The sequence below is a fragment of the Anomaloglossus baeobatrachus genome, chromosome 6 (assembly GCF_048569485.1).
Source record: "Anomaloglossus baeobatrachus isolate aAnoBae1 chromosome 6, aAnoBae1.hap1, whole genome shotgun sequence".
NCBI classification, from domain to species: Eukaryota; Metazoa; Chordata; class Amphibia; order Anura; family Aromobatidae; genus Anomaloglossus; species Anomaloglossus baeobatrachus.
This window is the reverse complement of record NC_134358.1, coordinates 199552538-199572641: the sequence shown is the minus strand read 5'-3', so window position 1 is coordinate 199572641 and position 20104 is coordinate 199552538. Positions and strand designations below refer to the sequence as shown.

Sequence of the window (20104 nt, the reverse complement as noted above, 5' to 3'; positions counted from 1 at the left end):
CACCGAGGGGGATAGAAAGCCACCGCACAGGCAGAGAGATCCCAGCGCCTGCGGGCAAACGGGCTCTCCCGACATACACACAGCTGGGGAGAGGACTCCCGTTGCTGAAGCGCAGGCAGTCTACACATACACTACACGGTGCGGGAGAAAGGCAAAGACTACCGAACCAGGTGGGGGACCAGACGCAGCCGGCTGCGTGCACCGACCACTATCAACTTTGTTTACCAGAGACTTGTGTGTGTCAATAACAGTGAGTACCGCCCTGCACCGCCCAGCTACTTCTCCCCAACGGGTCCCGGGGCCATCATCCCTGCCCACGGAGGGGTTAACATCTTGCTGCATAACCATCTCCCCCGGGTGCCCCGAAACTGCAGTGATGGTGTCTACACTTTTACCACATCCCATTGGTGGCGTCACGAACTTAAACACGGCTGCGGCCGTACACCTACCTACCATCCCCCTAAGTAGCGCCAGCACCCTTTCAGAGTGAAGTGACCCCGGGTCCGGAGGCGCTCGAGCCACCTACCAACGAGCCCAGACCCGAGCGGCTCGGCTGCAGCTGAGTGCGGGGTGGTACACTTCTATTAGCTTAGTTTTTGCCTTTTAAGAATTACATTTCTATCTAATTGTTTTGTGGTTTTTGTGTGCAGAATACATTTTTGTTAATACATTCTATTTTATTAACAGCAGTTATTACCCCAGGCGAAGCCGGGTAGTACAGCTAGTACTAAATATATACAGTATACAAATTGTATACATTTCATTCTAGTATTGCACATATGGTTTTCACTGTGAACATCATATGGTCATCCAAACGGTTAATTTAGACATACTTGCACTTATCTATTTAGAGCTGAAGGTTTCAGCTTTGCAACAGACACCATGAATTTTGGTTAATGAATTAATTAATTCAGTTAATGAAGAAGCAGGTTAATGGTTATTTTATATGCTATCAATAAGAATCACACATAAATGCCCATTTGAAATGCATAGTTTTCTTGCTATTATCCCCAGGATGTCCTGTTTTTTAATGTTTCCCCTATTTTAACTTGGGTGTTTTAATAAAAGTTTTTGTTTTTATTCACATTGGAAAATGATTGCTGTTTTCACTAAGTTTGTAAGACTCCCTCTCATACAACTTCTATCAGTACTGTGGTTCCAGGACATCTTCAGAGGGCTGCGATGGAAGAAACTGAAGTAAGTAACTGCAGCACTGCCTTCTGATGATGTCCTATTCCAAGAGAGGGATAAATTCTGCAGGGAAATTAGAATATTCTCAGCCTCCTGTGAAACCCCGTTTGAGACTCCTCTGAAACGAAATGTCACAGATAATGAAGTAAAAAATACACATTTAGGCCATGTGCACACTAGAACCTGACTTTTGGTTAAGGAAAAACCGGACCCTCTGAAAGAATCCCGCACCTGCGGTAAAAAAACGCACCAAAACCGCAACGAAATCCACATGCGGTTTTGCCGCGGTTTGGTGCGGATTTTGTGCGGAATTTCTGTGGTTTTTCCTCAGGTTGGTCCCTGCGGGTTTTTACCAATAATTAATGGCAAAAATGCAGGGACCTGCAGAAAAGAAGTGACATGCACATTAATTCCGCAGCGGAAATTCCACAGCATTTTTTTTATACCCATAGGTTTTGCTGGGGAATGACTGCAGAAATGTTAGACACATTTTATGCGGCAAATCCGCGGTAAAATACGCAGCGTGCGCACATGGTCTTAGGGATTAGCTAGATAGGCAGAAGAACAGAGTATTATATAATAAAGTTAATTACAAAAGTAGAATGTAAAGATAGATATTCATTAAGGAAATTTTAGTTACAGACCACCCTTTTAAGTGTTTATGTGTTTTTAATATGGAGAGGGTGAGTAGCTGCAGTCAGACACCTCTAGCAATGGATACTTCCCATTGCTTCTCTCCCTAAGGCTGCTTTCACACATCAGTTTTTTGCCATAAGGCACAATCCGGCAAAAACATGAAAAAATGGATCCGGCGTCTGTTGCTAACGGAACCGTTTATTCCCCCATAGACTTCTCTTAGCACCGGATTGTGCCGGATGGCCATGCGTTCCATCCGGCCGTATCTGGCAAAATTTGGTTGTCTGGCAGACAGATGGAACGTTGAATGGAACGTTTTTTGTCTCCGGCGAAAAAACGGATTGCGCAGGATCCTGCGCCGTATGGCGTGTTTTATTTTACATGATCTGTTAGGAGGGTCACATACAGATCTAACGATTGACTCATCTGGCCAAAATCAGCAGTCCTTCTCGTGAATGAGGAAGTTGCTGGAAGATATTAGTTTTATTTGTATAGGCATTTTAAATCTCATTGGGCGTAACACAGTTGAAAATGCAATACCGCTTAAATACAATTATACATAGTGATTTTACTTACTGTAAATTGTTGTTTATCTGCAACGGCCTGAAGATTTCCAGTTTTATAGAAAGATATCTAAGCAAACAATACAAATATAAAGATACACTTGTTATCTTAATTAAAGTGTTGTATTAGCAAAGATGCAGTATTTTATACATTTAAAAATTAAAGCCAAAATCACAAAAGTCTACTCTACCACAGTAATAGTTGGTCTAATTTGTGAATAGGTGTGTATGTCATTAGTTAAAAGACACTGTACCAGAATAGCACATTCTACATGTATAATAATGTAATCAAACTTCCTCCAAAGATATTGGAAACAAACCGGGGTAAGCTGAACTTGGGTGCAGATACCCCCAAAGATACCCCCCGTGATAATCCCCGTGCATGTCTGCTGATCTGATCAGCAGACATGTCTACCTAACAGGCACAGGTGGATCGGAGATCCACCCACGTCTGTTAACCGCTTAGATCATACTGTCAAATACAGACAGTGCGATATAAATGGCCGTAGCGGGTATCGCGCTGTTGCCTGCCGCCATCGGCAGGCAGCCCTGTGACGTGATCATTGGGCTTCAATTTGTTTCCATGGTAGTGCGGGGTCAACTGATGACCCCTGACGCTACCAAGGCAAACATCCTGTGAGAGCCAACACTCATTGGAAAGCAGCATTTCTGCTGATCAGAGCAATGCTGCTCTGATCAGCAGAAATGAACAACTAATTGGACTGAGTAGTGCTAAAGTCTCCTGGAGGGACTAGTAAAATACATAAGAAATGTAAAAAAGTCTTAAAATATTAAAAAAAACCTAAAAGTTCAAATCACCCCCTATTCGACCCATTGAAAATAAAACTGTTAATAAAATAAAATATGACTTCCGGGAGGCGGAGCTACGAGGTAGCTCCTGCAGCAGCCTAGGCCAAAAACGTTATCCAGGCCCATCCTAACATCTCAAGGCTGCAGGGATAAGGCCAGGACAAGGGGCGCACATCAGGCCCGGCTCTCCTGATACTCCGGGGGTGAAAGGTGTATGCTGCACCACAAAGAAAGGAGTGCTCTGACACAAAGCACCAGGCTGCAGGCTGTGGGCTGTGCTGCACAGAGGAACGCTGCCCATCCTCCCTGCTCCCCCTGCAGCTGTGCCGCTGCAAACGGAAAGCACCCGGGATCTGGTAAGAGAGGGGTTAAATATCGGGCACTAACATCCAGAAGGAGACAGGGAGGGGGACTGAAGTGCTTCCAGCGGCAGCCATAGTTTTCAGTGAACTCTCACACACTCCCCTCCCTGCCACAGAAGAAATAGTGAAACACTGAGCAGCAGCAAGCTCAGCAAACAGGACTGCACGCTGTGTTTACCTGTCACACAGAGCTCCGTGGACAGGCCCACCATCTGAGATACTGTGAGTGAGGGGGGGGCTGAGAGCCCCTGGAGACATTCGGCTGTGAGAGCAGGTCAGGAGATAAACAGGGGGCTGTGGAGGGGGAAGATACATCCCTGCAGGTCTCATCTTATATGGCTGCTGCACAAGGCCTGTAATCTGCAACAGTAAACAGAGGCAGATAAGCCTGAAGTGCATCACAGCTCAACTTGATTAACCCATACTCCACCACTTCACCAGCACTGACAGTATAGTAGAGGGTGAAAAACAAAAAGAAGTGGGATCAGTCATCTGGCCTGCCTCCTGCCCTTCTGACTGGTCTTTTTCAAGTAACATCTATACACTCTCATACACAGCGTGGAAATAATTGTGAAACAGCCAAGTTTACCACACAGATGTAATTAAGCTTATGTTATTGTGACGTCACCACAGTCTCTAAAGAAGCTCCATATTTACAGTTCTTACTATGGATAAATTTGTGGGTAAGAGCAATGCCACACAACCAAGTAAAGGAATTAGACCGCAAAGACGAAACCAAAATGCACCCCCATCACCAGGGGCTTCCCCTGAGGCAACTACAGACCCACCCCAGGACACTGCTAAGGCCATCACGGATCTCTTGATGCCGGTGATTGATGGGCGGCTGGCAGCCTTCCAGTCTTCATTAGACGTTATAGTCACCCAAGTTAATGCCCAGGGTTCAAGGCTAACAGATGTGGAGCAGAGGGTCTCTGACATGGAGGACTCTGTAAAGGAAATTTCAGAGATGCTGGAGAGCAGGAATAAGGACATTGCTGTATTGCTGGACAAGGTAGATGATCTTGAAAACAGGTCCAGACGCAATAATTTAAGGTTGGTGGGCGTCCCTGAATGGGTTCGGCAAGCTGATCTACTGAAACTCACTTCAGAATGGCTACCAGGAGCTTTGAAATTGGATCTAAAGTCGGGGCCAATTGCTATTGAAAGGGCCCACAGAGTGGGCCCACCTCGAAATGATGGAGAGGTCAGACCCAGACAAGTAATTTTTAAGGTCCTGGACTTCCAAGACAAGATCAGATTGCTGACAGCATTTAGAAAAAATCGCTCACTTACCTACAATAACTCTAAACTGCTTTTGTTCCAAGATTACTCAGCAGCCTTGACAACAAGACGCAAAGCCTTCAATCCAGTATGCAAACTATTGGCGGAAAAAAATATTCGCTTCAGTCTACTGTATCCTGCTGTTCTACGCTTCACTACAGGGGGAAAGAATTGGACTTTTGAAGATCCTAAGTTGGCTTTAAATTACCTTCCTCAGGAAAATGGAGCTTCGCCAGCAGTCAACATAGACACTTAAATCGGAGACGTCACTGTGCTACAGTTCTGATGTTCATTCTGTTTTTCCTTTTTTTTTTCAGTGTCAGGACTGCCAAAGAGGCAGGTGACATTGCCATTAGATTAAGGTTTTTGTTTAGATGGGAAGGGGTTAGGGGGCTCTGCGTGCGTACCTTTAGTTTAGCTCTCATATGGGTTGTCGCGTTTACTCGCTGGGATGGACGAGGGAACCCAAATAGGTTGTTTATAATTTTACAATTAATTCCTCCTTCTGGAATAGGATAAATGACTAACACAGAGAGCACAAATGTGTCCACGATTAAATCGCTGTATTGGTGCTCCTGGAATGTTAACGGGTTAAACTCTCCTATCAAGAGGAAAAAAGTTTTAAATTATCTACATCGTTTAAATTGCCATATTGTCTTCTTACAGGAAACACACTGGATGAAGGGCAATCACCCATTTCTTCACAGCAGAAAATATGCCGTATGCGCAGAAGCGTCATTTACGAGAAAACAAAGAGGGGTAGCTATATTGATCAATAAGCATATTAGTCATGAAGTTCTGGAGGTTTCAGAGGACCCTATGGGGAGATTATTATTGGTGAAAGTGAAGATAGAGGGCACTATCTACAACTTAGCAAACATATATGCACCAAATATTCCTGATCCACAGTTCAGAGCCAGATTGATCGAAAGTATCACAGGTTGCGATATGACTAATTTAATTGTAGGCGGAGATTTCAATGAGGCTCATGATGGAATTTTAGACAGGTCAAGTCCCCAGCCATCTCCTCTATTGGCGCTCCATAGTGGTTTGCAATATCTCGTCAATCAATTGGGACTAATAGACACATGGCGCCTGCAGCACCCAATAGATAAAGATTATACATTTTATTCACATGTCCATGACTTACATACACGGATTGACTATTGGCTACTAAGCCCAGCACTGACGCCACATTTACTTTCCTCCAACATCCTAGACATCTGTATTTCGGATCATGCACCGGTTACTTTTAATTTGTTATTATCTACCACAATACTACGGGAAAGAAGGTGGAGGTTTCCTTCATATTTATATCAATCTGAGGATTTCAAAGCTTCTTTACAAAACTACTGGAGCTTTTATGAGAATGATAATCACGAGCATAGTGGGGACGCTGGTTTGTATTGGGCTGCCTCCAAGGCAGTAGTAAGAGGTCAGATAATATCATATGTCAGCCATAAGAGAAAAAAGCTCCTGGAACAAACTATATCAGCACAAAAACCTCTCACGCAGGCATATAATGATTTTAAAAATAACAACACGGATACGACAAAACAACATTTCTTAGAGGCCAAGGAGGCGGCGGACACCTTGGCCCATGAGATGGCACTTAGTAACCTGGACTATCAGAAACATAAATACTTTAAATGGGGCAACAAACCTGGGAAATTACTAGCTTCTTTAACCAAACCCTTTAGAACCACCACTAGAATCCACAAAATTAAAAAGAAAGATGGTACCATGGTAACAAAAGATGAGGAAATAGTGGAGGAGTTCAGGGCATTCTTTGGCTCGCTGTATGAGGCGGAACCGAGGGAGGTTGACGGGGAAGCTGATTTTATCCATGGTACCGTAGCGCCCATCTTGACAGAGGAACAAAGAGTAGTACTAAACGCCCCTATAAATATTTCAGAAATACTAAAAACTATTGGCACTCTTAAATTAGCCAAAAGCCCAGGGCCCGACGGATTTAGTAACGAATATTATAAGATCTTGGGAGCCTCTATCGATCCTCATCTATGTGCAGTGTATAATAAGATAGTCACAGATAGAATAATTCCCGACAGGTTCAATGAGGCAAACATTATAGTATTACCTAAGCCAGGAAAAGACCCACTACAGGTGGAGGGATACAGACCCATCTCATTACTCAACTCTGATTTTAAAATCTTTACTAAAATACTAGCTGGTAGATTACAAGTGATTCCAGATCTTATTCTGCCCTTCCAAACAGGATTCGTGCACGGGAAATCCATCACCTATAACATCAGGACGGCTATTGGGGCTATCTCTTATAGTAGGAAGCATAGATGTACCAAACATATAGTAGTTAGCCTTGATGCGGACAAGGCCTTTGACAGGGTCTCTTGGGCCTATTTACATAATCTTTTGGCATGTCGCCAGGCGGGATCCTGGTTTTGCGAAGCAGTCAAGATGATATACACAGAACCAAAATCCAGACTATCTATAAATAATACATTCTCTGAGCCATTTGAGGTACAGAGGGGAACGAGGCAGGGGTGTCCCTTGTCACCTTTATTGTTTAATTTGGCTCTGGACCCAATGTTGAGGACCCTACATAATTTAGCAATATTTCAGGGCATGAGAGTCGGTGGGACAACAATTAAACTTTTGGCTTTTGCCGATGATATTTTATTGTTTATTGCCAATCCCTCTCAAGCGATTCCAGAGATAATGAACACATTGAATAATTTTGGAAAGGCCTCAGGCTTCAGGGTAAATTACAAAAAAACTGAGGCATTGGCAATGTACAAATCGGGTAAAATTGATAACAACTTATTTCCCTTCCAGTGGTGTACCAGGTCCATTAAATATTTGGGGATTCAGCTCCCAGCAAACCCCTTGTTACCATATCAAATTAATTATAAGCCTCTTATAAATTCATTAATACATCTACTCCAATCTTGGAAACATCTGAAAATATCCTTTTCGGGCCGATGTCACTTAATTAAAATGGTAGCATTCCCCAAAATAATGTTCTTATTTCAGACTCTCCCGTTGCTTCTACGCAAATCAGATATTAAGCTACTAAATTCATCCTTTGGAAAATTCATTTGGGGGCACAAGGGGCGTACTAGGATCAGCTTAATCAAGCTTCAATTACCAAAAGGGGCAGGGGGCATAAATCTTCCAGATCTGGGCAGATATAATCTAGCAGCAAATTTTAGATATGTGGTGGACTGGGTGCGAGGAGTATCTCACTTTGCCAATGTACAATTGGAACAACAGCTATGTTCACAAGTCTCGTTAACAGCATTGCTGCATTTAGGGAACGAGGAAATACCGAGTGAGGTTAGGGATCATCCAACACTATGGCATACTATACAAACGTGGAGGAAGGTGAGGAAACTTGGTAAAACTAACACTTCAAGTTCCCCATTTCAACCCTTTATTGGAAATCCGAGATTCCTCCAGGGTCGCCCTCCGAGGATTTATGAAACATTGTCAATGCAGGGTTGTGCTTATGCTGCAGATCTAATGGAGCCTGATTGGTCGTTGCTTTCTTACGAGAAGGCGGCACACCGATTTCCAGCTTTTGTGGGTCAGCCTTTTCTTTTTCTTCAGGCGCGTAGCTTGGCACAAAAATATCTTGTTGACAAGCCAAAGGGAGATCTTGGAGGAAGTGTGGATAACTTTCTTAGGAGGGCAAGAAGCCAGGCGTCCTCGACTAGTCAGGTTTATTCAATGTTGCGTACAGTTTGGACATGGGAGGGGAAAACAACAGGTCCAGCAAAATGGAAGGTAGACATGCCAGAGTCCGAGGTAAAGGATTTTTTACAAGCCACGCTGTTGCAACGTAAATTTCTGTCGTCCAGTAGCTACACAGATATAGCCTTGATGATTCTATATAGAGCATATATTACTCCAAACTCCAAAAATTCAATCAAAAATGGACACAAATGCCTTATACTCTTGTTCTAAATGTGGCATAAGAGACACTGACCTGTTTCACCACTTATGGGACTGTGTTCAGATACAGGGAGTATGGAGAAGCGTTCACTCAGTCTTACAAAACACATACAATATTCAGTTTGCTCTGACACCACAGTGGGCGATTTTTAACATGTTGGAGGAGGCTCAACAAAGTCTTCCGAGAGGTACCAGGGCAATGTTAACTATTTGGGCCTCGGCCACTAGGAAAAGTATCCTACATCTCTGGGTAAATCCTGAAGCACCCTCTCTAGCGTTTATCCAAACAAAACTAATGTTCATATTCAAAATGGACTGGCTGGATGCACTGTCGAATAAGGAGTAGCTGACTAAGCGTTTCTTTGAAACATGGTCTTTATTTATACCTAACTTGGCTACAGTGCTTAAGGATAGACTTAAATCTCAGTTTGGACAGACCTCTTGGTACCTTCTTGAACTGCTCAATGGACACATACCAATTACATAAGTTACCATTTTAAGTTGCTTCTGGTTGCACGCAGAGCAGGGGGAGGGGTGGGCGGGACTGTTTTGATTATAATGTCATCAATGAAATGCTCTTTGTATAAGAGCAGATTGTAAAAGAAATTCGGTTAAAATTCAATAAAAAGATGTTTAAAAAAAAATAAAAAATAAAATATATACCCATATTTGGGGTTACCCCTCTCAGAAAAGATGGATCTATCAAAATATCAAATCAATTAATCTGATCGGTACATGGCGTGGCGAGAAAAAATTTCAAACGACAAAATTACGTTTTTTGGTGGCCATAAATTTTTTTTTAAAATGCAATAACAGGAAATCAAAGTGTAGCATCTGCACAAAAATGTTATCCTGTGCCAGAGATCACCATTCTGCAGTTGCGGCTATGTGTCGCCCCAGGGATGCTGTTCCTCTTTAGGGATGCCACAGGGCTTCTTCAGTATGGCAACAGGTACTGTTAGTTTTGTATATGTCGTGACGCCACTCACGGCTTGCGGTCAGGGATGTGGATGACTGCCACTGCAGATTTTACGAGCATCTGGGGCTGATGGGGTCTGAAGCCAGATGATGTAGCCTCCCGTGAGTGAGGCAGGCCCCAGGGGCTCGGGTGAGTAGGATAGCGGGTCCAGGAATAATACAGGCTGAGTCCAAAAGTCTTTCAACTGATTTTTACTCACTCAGGTGTTGTTGTGAGCTGACCCGGGTGTTGCTGTGATGAACCAGGTAGGACCAGGGGCTCCTTCGGGCCAGTCTGAGGGTAACCAGTTAGCTCGCCTTCCTAGCACTTCTGTGTTCGGATAACCCCGACTTGAAATACCATGGGGGTCTATCCAGGGAGTCGCAACTGCCTTTTCTCCCCTGTGTTTGGCCCGTTTGCCGGCAGCATGGACCAGGTGAGATGGCTTCAAGCTCTATCTCCTTATGGGTCCCTGCGTTGCTGCTGAGGATCAGACTCTGTGTGGTTGGTGAGGTACCTGTAGTTCCCCTCACCGGCAGGTTTAGCAGGTCATTAAATTGGATTCTGCTCTAGGGACCTGTTCCCCGGACATGCCTAGTCACCAGGAGCACCTCTTTACTCTGACGACTCGGTGACTGTTCTCCCCCGCCAACTGTCAATACACCGCGCAGGGTCTGACTAGTGTGAGCGCGCGTAACTGCCTCACGACCGCCGCTCACCACTAGCAGACTGGCTCACTCCACTCATTTCCTGACAACCTCTGCACTTTAGCTCCCAGCCCCTCCACTACTCCCCTTGAAAAGATTTGAAAGCTAGCCCTCTCTGGAGACTACCCAAGGGTCCCCTCTAAAGGTGTGGGAGACCTGGTTGCTAGGTGTCTGTGCGTAAACATCTCGTTCTGGCCCTTAGGATTACCTGGAAGTACTGTCCCAGCATGGGTGCAGTACTCAGTGGTGCCTGACCGGGTCAGCGGCGCCACATTCCCCCTTGGTTATCGACAGCACGTCCTGGGGCTGCAAAGAAAAGAAAACAAAATACAAATTTTCCCACACAGGGGAGATATTTACATATAAACATACCAGGTACCATACCACCACCACCCACCACCCACGAGTCCTTAACCCAAGACCCGAATACGGAGTAATCACCAGTCCTTTTGGTGACCTGGTCTCGACTTGGTCCATTGCAGACCATTCTGGCGACAGTCCTCTTTGTCCTGGTGGCGTAGGGTAGGCCCCATAAACAGGTGTACCTGCTTCATATTTGTGTTGGAGAGCAGGCCCCATAAACAGGCATGCCCCCTTGGTGGTGCAGAGCCATGCCCCTCAACAGGCAGACTCTGGGTTGGTACCACTGAGGTAACTATGTACACTGCGAGAGTTTGTGGTTATAGCCAGTTCATAACCTATGGTCCATGTAAAGTGCACATAACCTGGTGCTAAGAATGTTTTAAAAGTTCACGCAAAAGTCCTTGCGGGCAAATTTTCTTAAACGTTGCTTTAACTTTAATAAAACATTTTAAACTTTACTTAATTGACTATATTTGTTATGGACAAGATTATGAATTATTATGAGTATATAAGAGTTACATGGAGATATCCATAAAGAACAGGATTTAAGATGTTGTTTGAACTGTACCACACATATCTCTTGGCCTAAGACTCAGACAGACAGTCTGGGCTATTCTTGTGACCAGTGAATCATGCTGACATTGCTTAATATAAATGAGGAACCAAGCACATTACAGTAAATTGTATATCACAGAATAAGCTGTTTTACTTTATCCAATAGGAGACGTGTTACGTATTCTTGGCACCTAGCCAATAAGATTATATATATCCGTACAACTTCCGTATTAAAGTCAGTCTTACTTTCTATTCATATCCGAGTACGTCTCTCTGGTGTTTGTGAAAGATTGTGGTTATGCATGCTACCACGAGTGACTCATAATTTGGACTGCAGACAGTTTAAGAGGGATGCATGATTAGATTGCATCAACCTAAATTACGGCCTTATCATTTGGCGCCCAACGAACCTTAGGACGGAGCTCTGGATGGCGGACGGCCGTGCTGACACCTTCAGTCGAAAGGCAACTACGCGAGAGGTGGAGAATTGTGCACTCCAGCTGCAGGTGAGCACATTTGTATGATCTCACCTTGCAACCTCATGCGTGTACTTGCATTTCGAAGGGGGGGGTTGGGCTGTCCCAGTCTAGACACCTAATGACCGCCATCTCGCATGAGATAAGCCGTCCTAAGAGATCTCACACCAAGGTGGTCAGGTTCACCTTAAGCTGTCTGTAATGCAATTGTAATTCACATGAAATGTAATGTGGTTTGAGGTTTTTTTGTCTGCTCTAGGAGAAAAGCAGAAGTTCTATGTTATTTTTCTCTGACTTAAACTGCAGGGGAAAATGAGGAAGTTGTTATATACGCTGCATATATGGATATATATGGTTATATCTGCAGGTGGGATCAGCCACCTGGATGGTGTATATAGTGTCCTTATTGTTATGTCATTGTGTTGACCTGTGTCTACCTGTTGAGATGTCTGTCTATTTGCAGCAAGTGGAGTACTTGCTGGTTATGAGAACCGGGAAGTTCTATGTGCTTTGTTCGTATGGTTGCCAGAAAGAGGAAGTGTCATGTAATGTAGTGAGAGCTGTCTTTGAGTGAAGAGGAAAAAAAAAACTTTGAAGTATGCTGTTTATACTGTATGTATACTGCTGTGTATACGGCGAGATACACTGGTGTGTGACAAGTCCGGTCGATAGTTGATGTTTGATAAGGCCTTGGACCTGATCTTCGGGGATAGAAGATTTGGAAGGGTTTTCTATGTACAGGTGCAGTCTTGTATAAAGTTACAAAAGTGGGGGACTGACCCTGACTGTTACCTGGTACGGTGTTTCTGCTAAGCAGTGAGTTGAACGTGGTATGCGTACTCATTGGTCTTGTTTTAGTGGATGTCAGTGTATTCTTGCCTAGGATTGAATATACTGGGGAAAACCCTTCATTATAGGCTTAATCATTGAGTACTGATGTTCTGGACGGATTTGTTCAAATAAGGTGTATATAGTGTGAACAGAGGTTACTAGTACATGAAGTCAGAGATAGTGAGGGTGAATTTAGTTTCTATTACCCACACTTCTTCCTGGTAGGACAACCCGTTTGTGTTGTGGTTTGTGGACTGAGGTAGAAATTCTGTGTATTCTGTGGATGTGTATAGTCGCTGGTCCAGGAGAGAAAGGGGATTGCGGCAGATCAGACATCCAGGTTGACGTGTTAGGTTTAGGTCGTGTACCCTTGAAGCATGGGGTCTAATCAGTCCACACCTGTCAAGTTAACGGCAGATGAGTTAGTAAGCGAGCAAAAAGGTAAAAAGAATATTAAAAATATGAAGTCGCTCTTGAAGGTGGAAGGAATCACTGCCAAGAAAGGGAGATTAGAGGAGCAGGAATGGAAAGATGTTTTGTTAAATAAGCGAGGGATCTTGAAAGATAAAGATCTCCTTATGGATGCTGAGGCATGGTATAGAACGTCAAAGGACGTTAAAAGATTGGCATGGAAAGAGGAATGGGATAGAGATGGTAGATATTTCTATATTGCACCAGATCAGAAAATGGCACCTCAGGAAGTGGCCAAGCCATTAGGAAACAACGCCCCCCTCCTTATAAGTCGTCCCCAGAGGGTTGGACTTGTGTAGTTTGTCCCCCTGCCCACTAAACGCCCTCCCTAGCCTGCCCAGACATCATTTCAGGTTGGGCCGCACCTAGTTCCCTTTTCCAGCCATCTTCAGTCCCAAGGCCACTGGCCTATTTGTTGCTGGAGCAGCAGAAGACACCGAGGGGGGGCAGGAAGATGACAATGATTTAACAATGATTCACCCCGCCACCAAAACTGATTTGTATGGGCTCACCCAAATTAAAGATGGGGATTCTTTCTGGCCAGTAATGGAGCCAGGTTTACAGTGAGAGTGCATGTACCTTATCACCCAAGTGACACTGGAAGATGTTTTATGTATAATGTACGCAGTTTTTGGTGTATAACACCGTAGGGCTGAAATTGAAAAAAAAAAAAAAGGGAAGTGTTAGTTTCTATTTCAGTGTCCTGTGAATGTACGTAATGATGAGTAATTCTGAATCTAGTAACTACACTATGTGTATTTTACCTGTCTGTGGAGCACTGTGTCCACGTAAGCCCACCCCATTATTTCCTGTTCTGAATGTAGATTTCTTTCTGTCACTCAGTGTTTTACTCAGCCCAGAGGTCCCTATATAATCCATATTCCCAGTGACAGATTGAATACCTCCTGAATGTAGATGTCATAATACATGTCACTCCCTCCCAGGACTCTTCAGACGCCATTTTTGGCCAACACCTACTTCCTCCTTTAGCGGCTGTTTCTTATCGGTAATTATCTTCAGTGGACGTTTTAACTCAGACACTACATAGTTCATCTTTAGACGCCATTTTAGTCCAGCCGACACCCAGTTCCCTATTTTTTGTTTTAGCAGCCAAAGTCACTGCTCTGTTTATTGCTGACATAGCAGGGACTGCAGAGGGGGGAGATAGGGACCTGAAACACACACTCCGTTTTTGGTGTTCCCACTAACGAACCTTAGCAGAGGTTATTGCTGATAGTCCTGTGGAAACCTTTTCCCTTCACTTTTGCATGTTTGTTTTTGTGCATCTAGACCATATAGACTGCTCACTATTAGTCCTGGTGGACAGTGAATATTTTTCTGCCTATGGCAGTTGATGCTTAGCCTGGTTTGAGATATTCTCACTTGTATGTTATCCTACCTGGTATCTTGCACAAAAGTTCCCTGATAGAGAGGGTGGAGGTTCATGTGGTCCCAAGGGGACATTGATCATCAGGAGTTGACATATATTAGGGTTTTCGTTGGCAGCACCCAGTAATCCTTTGTGTCTTAGTTTGCAGGGTCTGACAGGAGAGAGGGATACGCTGGAGGCTCGACCCTGACAACCATCAGGTCTACCGTCGGGATGAGGGAGAGTGCAGGGCCCCCAGTTACAGGGTCAGCACAGGAGAGGTAGAGTAGATACGCTCCACTGCTTTTTCCTAGTTGTGTAGATGTAGTCAGGGGGTGCTGCTTGGTAGTTTCCAAACCCTCTTGTGCTCTTTTCTCTTTCCCCGGGGTTTTAGGGAGTCTTAGTTTTTAGAATTTCAGTGTTCTCCTGACCCCAAAGTTACACCCATTGCTCTTTCTTACAAACCTGGGTATAGTCCTTTGTATCAGGTCTCCGAGAGCCCACATGTAAACTACAGCTGGTAAGGACCAAGACACCCTCCTTCAAATGGCAAGACGTATGGAGATGAATCTAGCAGCTTACAAGATCACCCCACATACAGATGTGCAGCAGTCACAGTCACCTGAGTTACAGTCACAGTCACCTGAAGAGTATCATCACATCATCTCCAGCCCAGAAGTCATTCTACCTGTTTGCCATGGAGGAAGACAGCAGCACTTTGAACACTACTCAGCCAGATTGAACACCTACCTAAAGCACCAGTTGAAGATCAGTGCCCGTATGACATCACTGCTCCCTGACAAAGTTACCAACTCCCGGTGTGGGGTCCTTAATCCTGCTGAACTTCTCCCTCTTCCAAGGGGGGAGTGTCCCACCTCTGACACCTTGGTGGAAGAGGTAGTCGACTCTGGCATAGCTGAAGAAACTCTGGATTCAATACAGTGACTGATACACCTTTGGACCCTGACTTAACCCCTTTGCGGATGGATCAAGATGTGCATCAAGAAGACGGTTCCAAATGGGTATGGTGCTGGTAGCAGAAGACGCTGTGCTGATAAAGCAGTCGCTACCCGCGTGCCTGTCTGTGAAGAAGCAGATGTATGTGCTCTCGCTGAAGCCTGCCAGATGGCAGCCAGCATCTACTCTGTATGGAAGACAAGAGACTTGATCACTGCCAATGGAACTGTACGCCGCCATGAGGCCATAGAAGAACGGATGGAAGCTTTGCTATTGCCAGACAGTCGCGGTGAGCAGGGTTGAGGCCTACATTGGAGGAGTCAAGGGAAGCAGTATGAAGTGCCCTCACTGACAGAACATCCAAAGAAGCCCCAAGACCACTCACCAAAGAAACAGTCAGTCAATCTGTGCTTTTTGAGTGACCCCGATGTGAAGAAGAAAGGAAAGATGGAAAGTCTTGAGAAAACGTTGTCCTGACCCTACAAGAGCAAGTCCCAGAAGAAGAAGAGGACTGAGATAGGGTGCAGCTGTGGGCTCCCGGAGACCATAGAAAGTGGCTAGTGACCTGCTTTCACTGCCAGCCAAAGAGATATGGCAGGCCTTAGACACAGAACTGACTCTACACACCCCATACCAGCCACAGAATAGAGGGAAGGTTGGGAAGATGGGGCAGTGTAGAAGGCAAGGGCATGAGAGTCTTTCCCTTGAATTGTTCAGTGTCAGACACACCCTAGCAGGGACCACTAGGTTGAGACCCTATGAAATCCTGTTTAGAAGTACCCCCAGATACTTCAACTAAGCTTGTTGTTTGTTTAAATATTTGCCTAATATACGTTTTTGAGTTTTCTCCTCCAGATCCAACCAGATCTAGATTTTCCTCTCTTTTCTTTTTCTCTCTCCTCTTTTCCTCTCTCTCTTTTCCTCTCTTTTCTCTCTTTTCTCAATCTTTCTCTCTCTCTCTTCCTCTCCTCTCAATCTTTCTCTCTCTCTCTCTTCTCTCACTCTTTTTCTTTCGGACGAAGACCCATGCATTCCACTACAAAGAGATGTCGGACCTGCCTGAGACCAGGAGATGCTGTCTTCCCTCTTCTACCCGATACTTTGTGCCAGGACGATGATATCTAAGCATGTGGACCAGAAGAGACTGTGCATCCCACCTTTGATGATGTCCCACCATTACCGCCTGAGGACTGAGGAGCTTGAGACTTTGAGTGAAACTAACCCTGATAAATATTAGCCCATTAGAGGACTACTGCCACGTTCCCCCTTCCTGAATAACGTGTGCCAGCGGAACATAGCCATGAGGACAGTCTAGAGAATACTGTCAGGATCTGGCTTCCTATGCATAGTCTGTTGGGTGGGAAGATTCATCCACAAGGGATGGGGTATCTCGTATGTGAGTGAGGTAACCATCGGCATTAGGACAGATCAATAGACCTGGAAAAGTAAAGAAAGACTTTTTGGCTATCTCCAAAGGGGGGACTGTTATGGACAAGATTATGAATTATTATGAGTATATAAGAGTTACATGGAGATATCCATAAAGAACAGGATTTAAGATGTTGTTTGAACTGTACCACACATATCTCTTGGCTTAAGACTCAGACAGACAGTCTGGGCTATTCTTGTGACCAGTGAATCATGCTGACATTGCTTAATATAAATGAGGAACCAAGCACATTACAGTAAATTGTATATCACAGAATAAGCTGTTTTACTTTATCCAATAGGAGACGTGTTACGTATTCTTGGCACCTAGCCAATAAGATTATATATATCCGTACAACTTCCGTATTAAAGTCAGTCTTACTTTCTATTCATATCCGAGTACGTCTCTCTGGTGTGTGTGAAAGATTGTGGTTATGCATGCTACCACGAGTGACTCATAATTTGGACTGCAGACAGTTTAAGAGGGATGCATGATTAGATTGCATCAACCTAAATTACGGCCTTATCATATTGACTAAACTATATTGACTCCCTTAAATTGACTATACTATACTTTTTCTATACCGTAGTGGGAGCTGACCAAGGTTGCTGCAGTTTGACCTATGCAGTACTATGCTGTCATCTGTTTGAGGTCGTGCCCTCCACACAGTGTATGTGTCTCAATGTGAATGATGGGTGTACTGGGTGCTGATACTTGTGTACAGTCTTCTGTTTTGGCTACACCCGGCTCTTATGGGCTCTGAACAGGTTCTTCTGGTCCTCTAACTTCTTGTCTGGGTTGAGGGAAGGTGATCACTGGGATTACAATGGCTCCATTGTGTTGAGGCCAACTTGCAGGGAAATCACCACGCACAGTGTGGATCATCTTCTCCCTTTGTTCTTCGACTGGAAAAGAGTTGGGGACTTCCTCAGGGGTTCTTAGCTGTTCAGGGCACATCTTAAGGTGGTCTCTGGAAACCACAGCTGTCATTTTTCCTCCATCTTTGCTGATGAGGCATGTCTTCTCATGGCTAAGTGTCGACGGTAATAGGGTGTAGGGTTCTGCTTCCCAATGGTTGTCGAGTTTGTGATTTCTCCTCTTTCTCTTGAGGACTACTTCTGCAGGCATCAAAGGAGCAGCAGGTGCATTTTGATTGTAGCCTTTTTCTTGTCTCTCCCGCTGCTGGGTCAAGCTTCGCTCCACACCCTCTTGTACTCTCTTGTACTGGGCCTTGCGGAATCCCAGTCGGTACCTTGTAGAGGGTTTTCGAGGGTTTCAATTCCCATTTCTAGATCCACTGGCAGTCTTCCAAGTCTGGCCCTCATCAGATATGCCGGTGTGCAGTTCCTGGAACTCACGGGGATATTGTTATACAGTACATGTCCACCAGGTCAGGCAGCTTCTCTGGCCACTGGCACCTTTCTTCTAATGGTAGAGTTTTCAGGAGGTGGAGAACAATGTGATTCATCTTCTCACACATGCCGTTGGTCTGAGGGATGGTAAGGTGTGATACGGATCTTCTTGCAGCCATAAAGGTTACAAAACTCCCGGAATACCTCAGCTTCAAAGGCCAAGCCCTGGTCAGTGAGCAGTTGTTCTGGGTAGCCATGTGGTCTTCAGAAATGGGCTTGGAATGCTCTGGCTGCAGTCTGGCCCATCAAGTCCTTGACTGGTACTACTACCAGGAACCTGGAGTAGTGATCAACCATGGTGAGGGCATAGGTGTAGCCCTGTCTGCTGGGCGCCAACTTTACATGGTCCAGGGCCACTAATTCTATGGGTTGTTTGGTTTGGATCGGTTGGAGTGGTGCTTGTGGAGACACGGGGCTCAGTGGGTGCTCTCGTCCACTAAAACCCACCGCCTTTAGAAAGACAGCGTGGCTCAGGGCTCATCCCAACTGAACGCCGGCCTCCTTAACCATGGGCGTAACACTACTCAGACAACACAGGGTGAGGGAGCCACAATAATTAGACTTTATTGGATCCCCAAACAATTAACGGCACATAACACATAACCAGCAAAACACAAAAATGTAACAGGCAACAGAGTCTCACCCTTCCTCTGGCTCACCAGGGATTTAGAATGTCCTTGCCTCAGAGGTTCCAGGGCCGCTTACTCCAATCCAGCAGCACCCCGCTTTTGGCGGGCACCCACCGAGAAAGGAATAGCGCCAGATTTAGGAAGCTGGCTGAGGTCTGCAAAGTCTGTTCCAGGTGACTGAACTGTCCAACCTGAGTGTCCTCCTTAGGTAGTCCTGTATGATGTTACAATCCTGGCAGCCGGAGTCGAAATCCCTAGGCTGTGGATATGGTCTCCAACCGGAACCGGAGTCCCTAGATTGAAGCCATAAGATATCCTAATCCTCTAGTCAGCTCCGAAGAGCTTAGACTGGATCCATCAGCATCCAACAACAACCACCTGGTGGCTTAAAGAAATCCCTTTTATAGCCAGAAGCCTTCCACTTGGATACACTGCATCCTCATCGATTGGTTGGACAAGATCGCCTCTCCATTGGATGAATTTCAAGCTGCATGGACCATGTTCATTTAAATGATGTGCATAGAAAGACTGAAGATATCTACATGAAGTCTGCAAGTCACAGACTCGACAATGGCTACTAAGGTAATTACATTAGCAATACACAACTACAATACAATGGTTACTGGAAAAGTCTGGAGAACAATACGTCTGGCTTTCAGTGGCCAACACAATTACATTGAGACAACAAGAGTCTTGTAAAAACAATGAGGGACTACTCCCCCCGTCTATAGACAATCTTTCATGCTGTCTGGCTGAATTTTAAAAAACTTTAACCCATGAGAAACCATGTCGTCACATTCCTCCCCCTTCTTAATATTAGCCAGACATGATAGGCTTCCGATCATCCTTCTCTTGACGGCATTGGTCCTTTTTAATGGTGAGGTCAGCAACAGAGGCTTGCATCTATACACCTCCCCCTGATTACCTCCCCCAAGTTGAGCAGCCATATTGTGGACAAGCACTAAGGTGGGGTCCATGAGTTGGGCCTGCACAAATCTCCCACTATCAATCCTCCCCCAGTCAATAGCTACAGTGTGGTTAGGCTCACTCACGGTTCTTGGCTCAGAAGTGGATGATGAAGACCGGGAATGCAAACCATCCTTGGAAAAGATGTTAGAAAGATCCACATCAGGATCCTGCTTGGCTTGGAGGTGGGTGATGGCTGCTTCAA

The 20104-nt window shown here is 45.0% G+C and overlaps 1 protein-coding gene across 1 annotated transcript in view; it reads right to left on the bottom strand.

Moving 5' to 3' along the window:
• The window catches only part of C6H18orf63 (chromosome 6 C18orf63 homolog), a 237418-nt gene that overhangs the window by 168118 nt on the left and 49196 nt on the right, over positions 1-20104 (bottom strand). The window contains exon 3 of the mRNA XM_075316417.1: positions 2404-2460. Coding sequence (XP_075172532.1) covers positions 2404-2460 — 57 coding nt within the window. The remainder of the gene's footprint in view (positions 1-2403; positions 2461-20104) is intronic.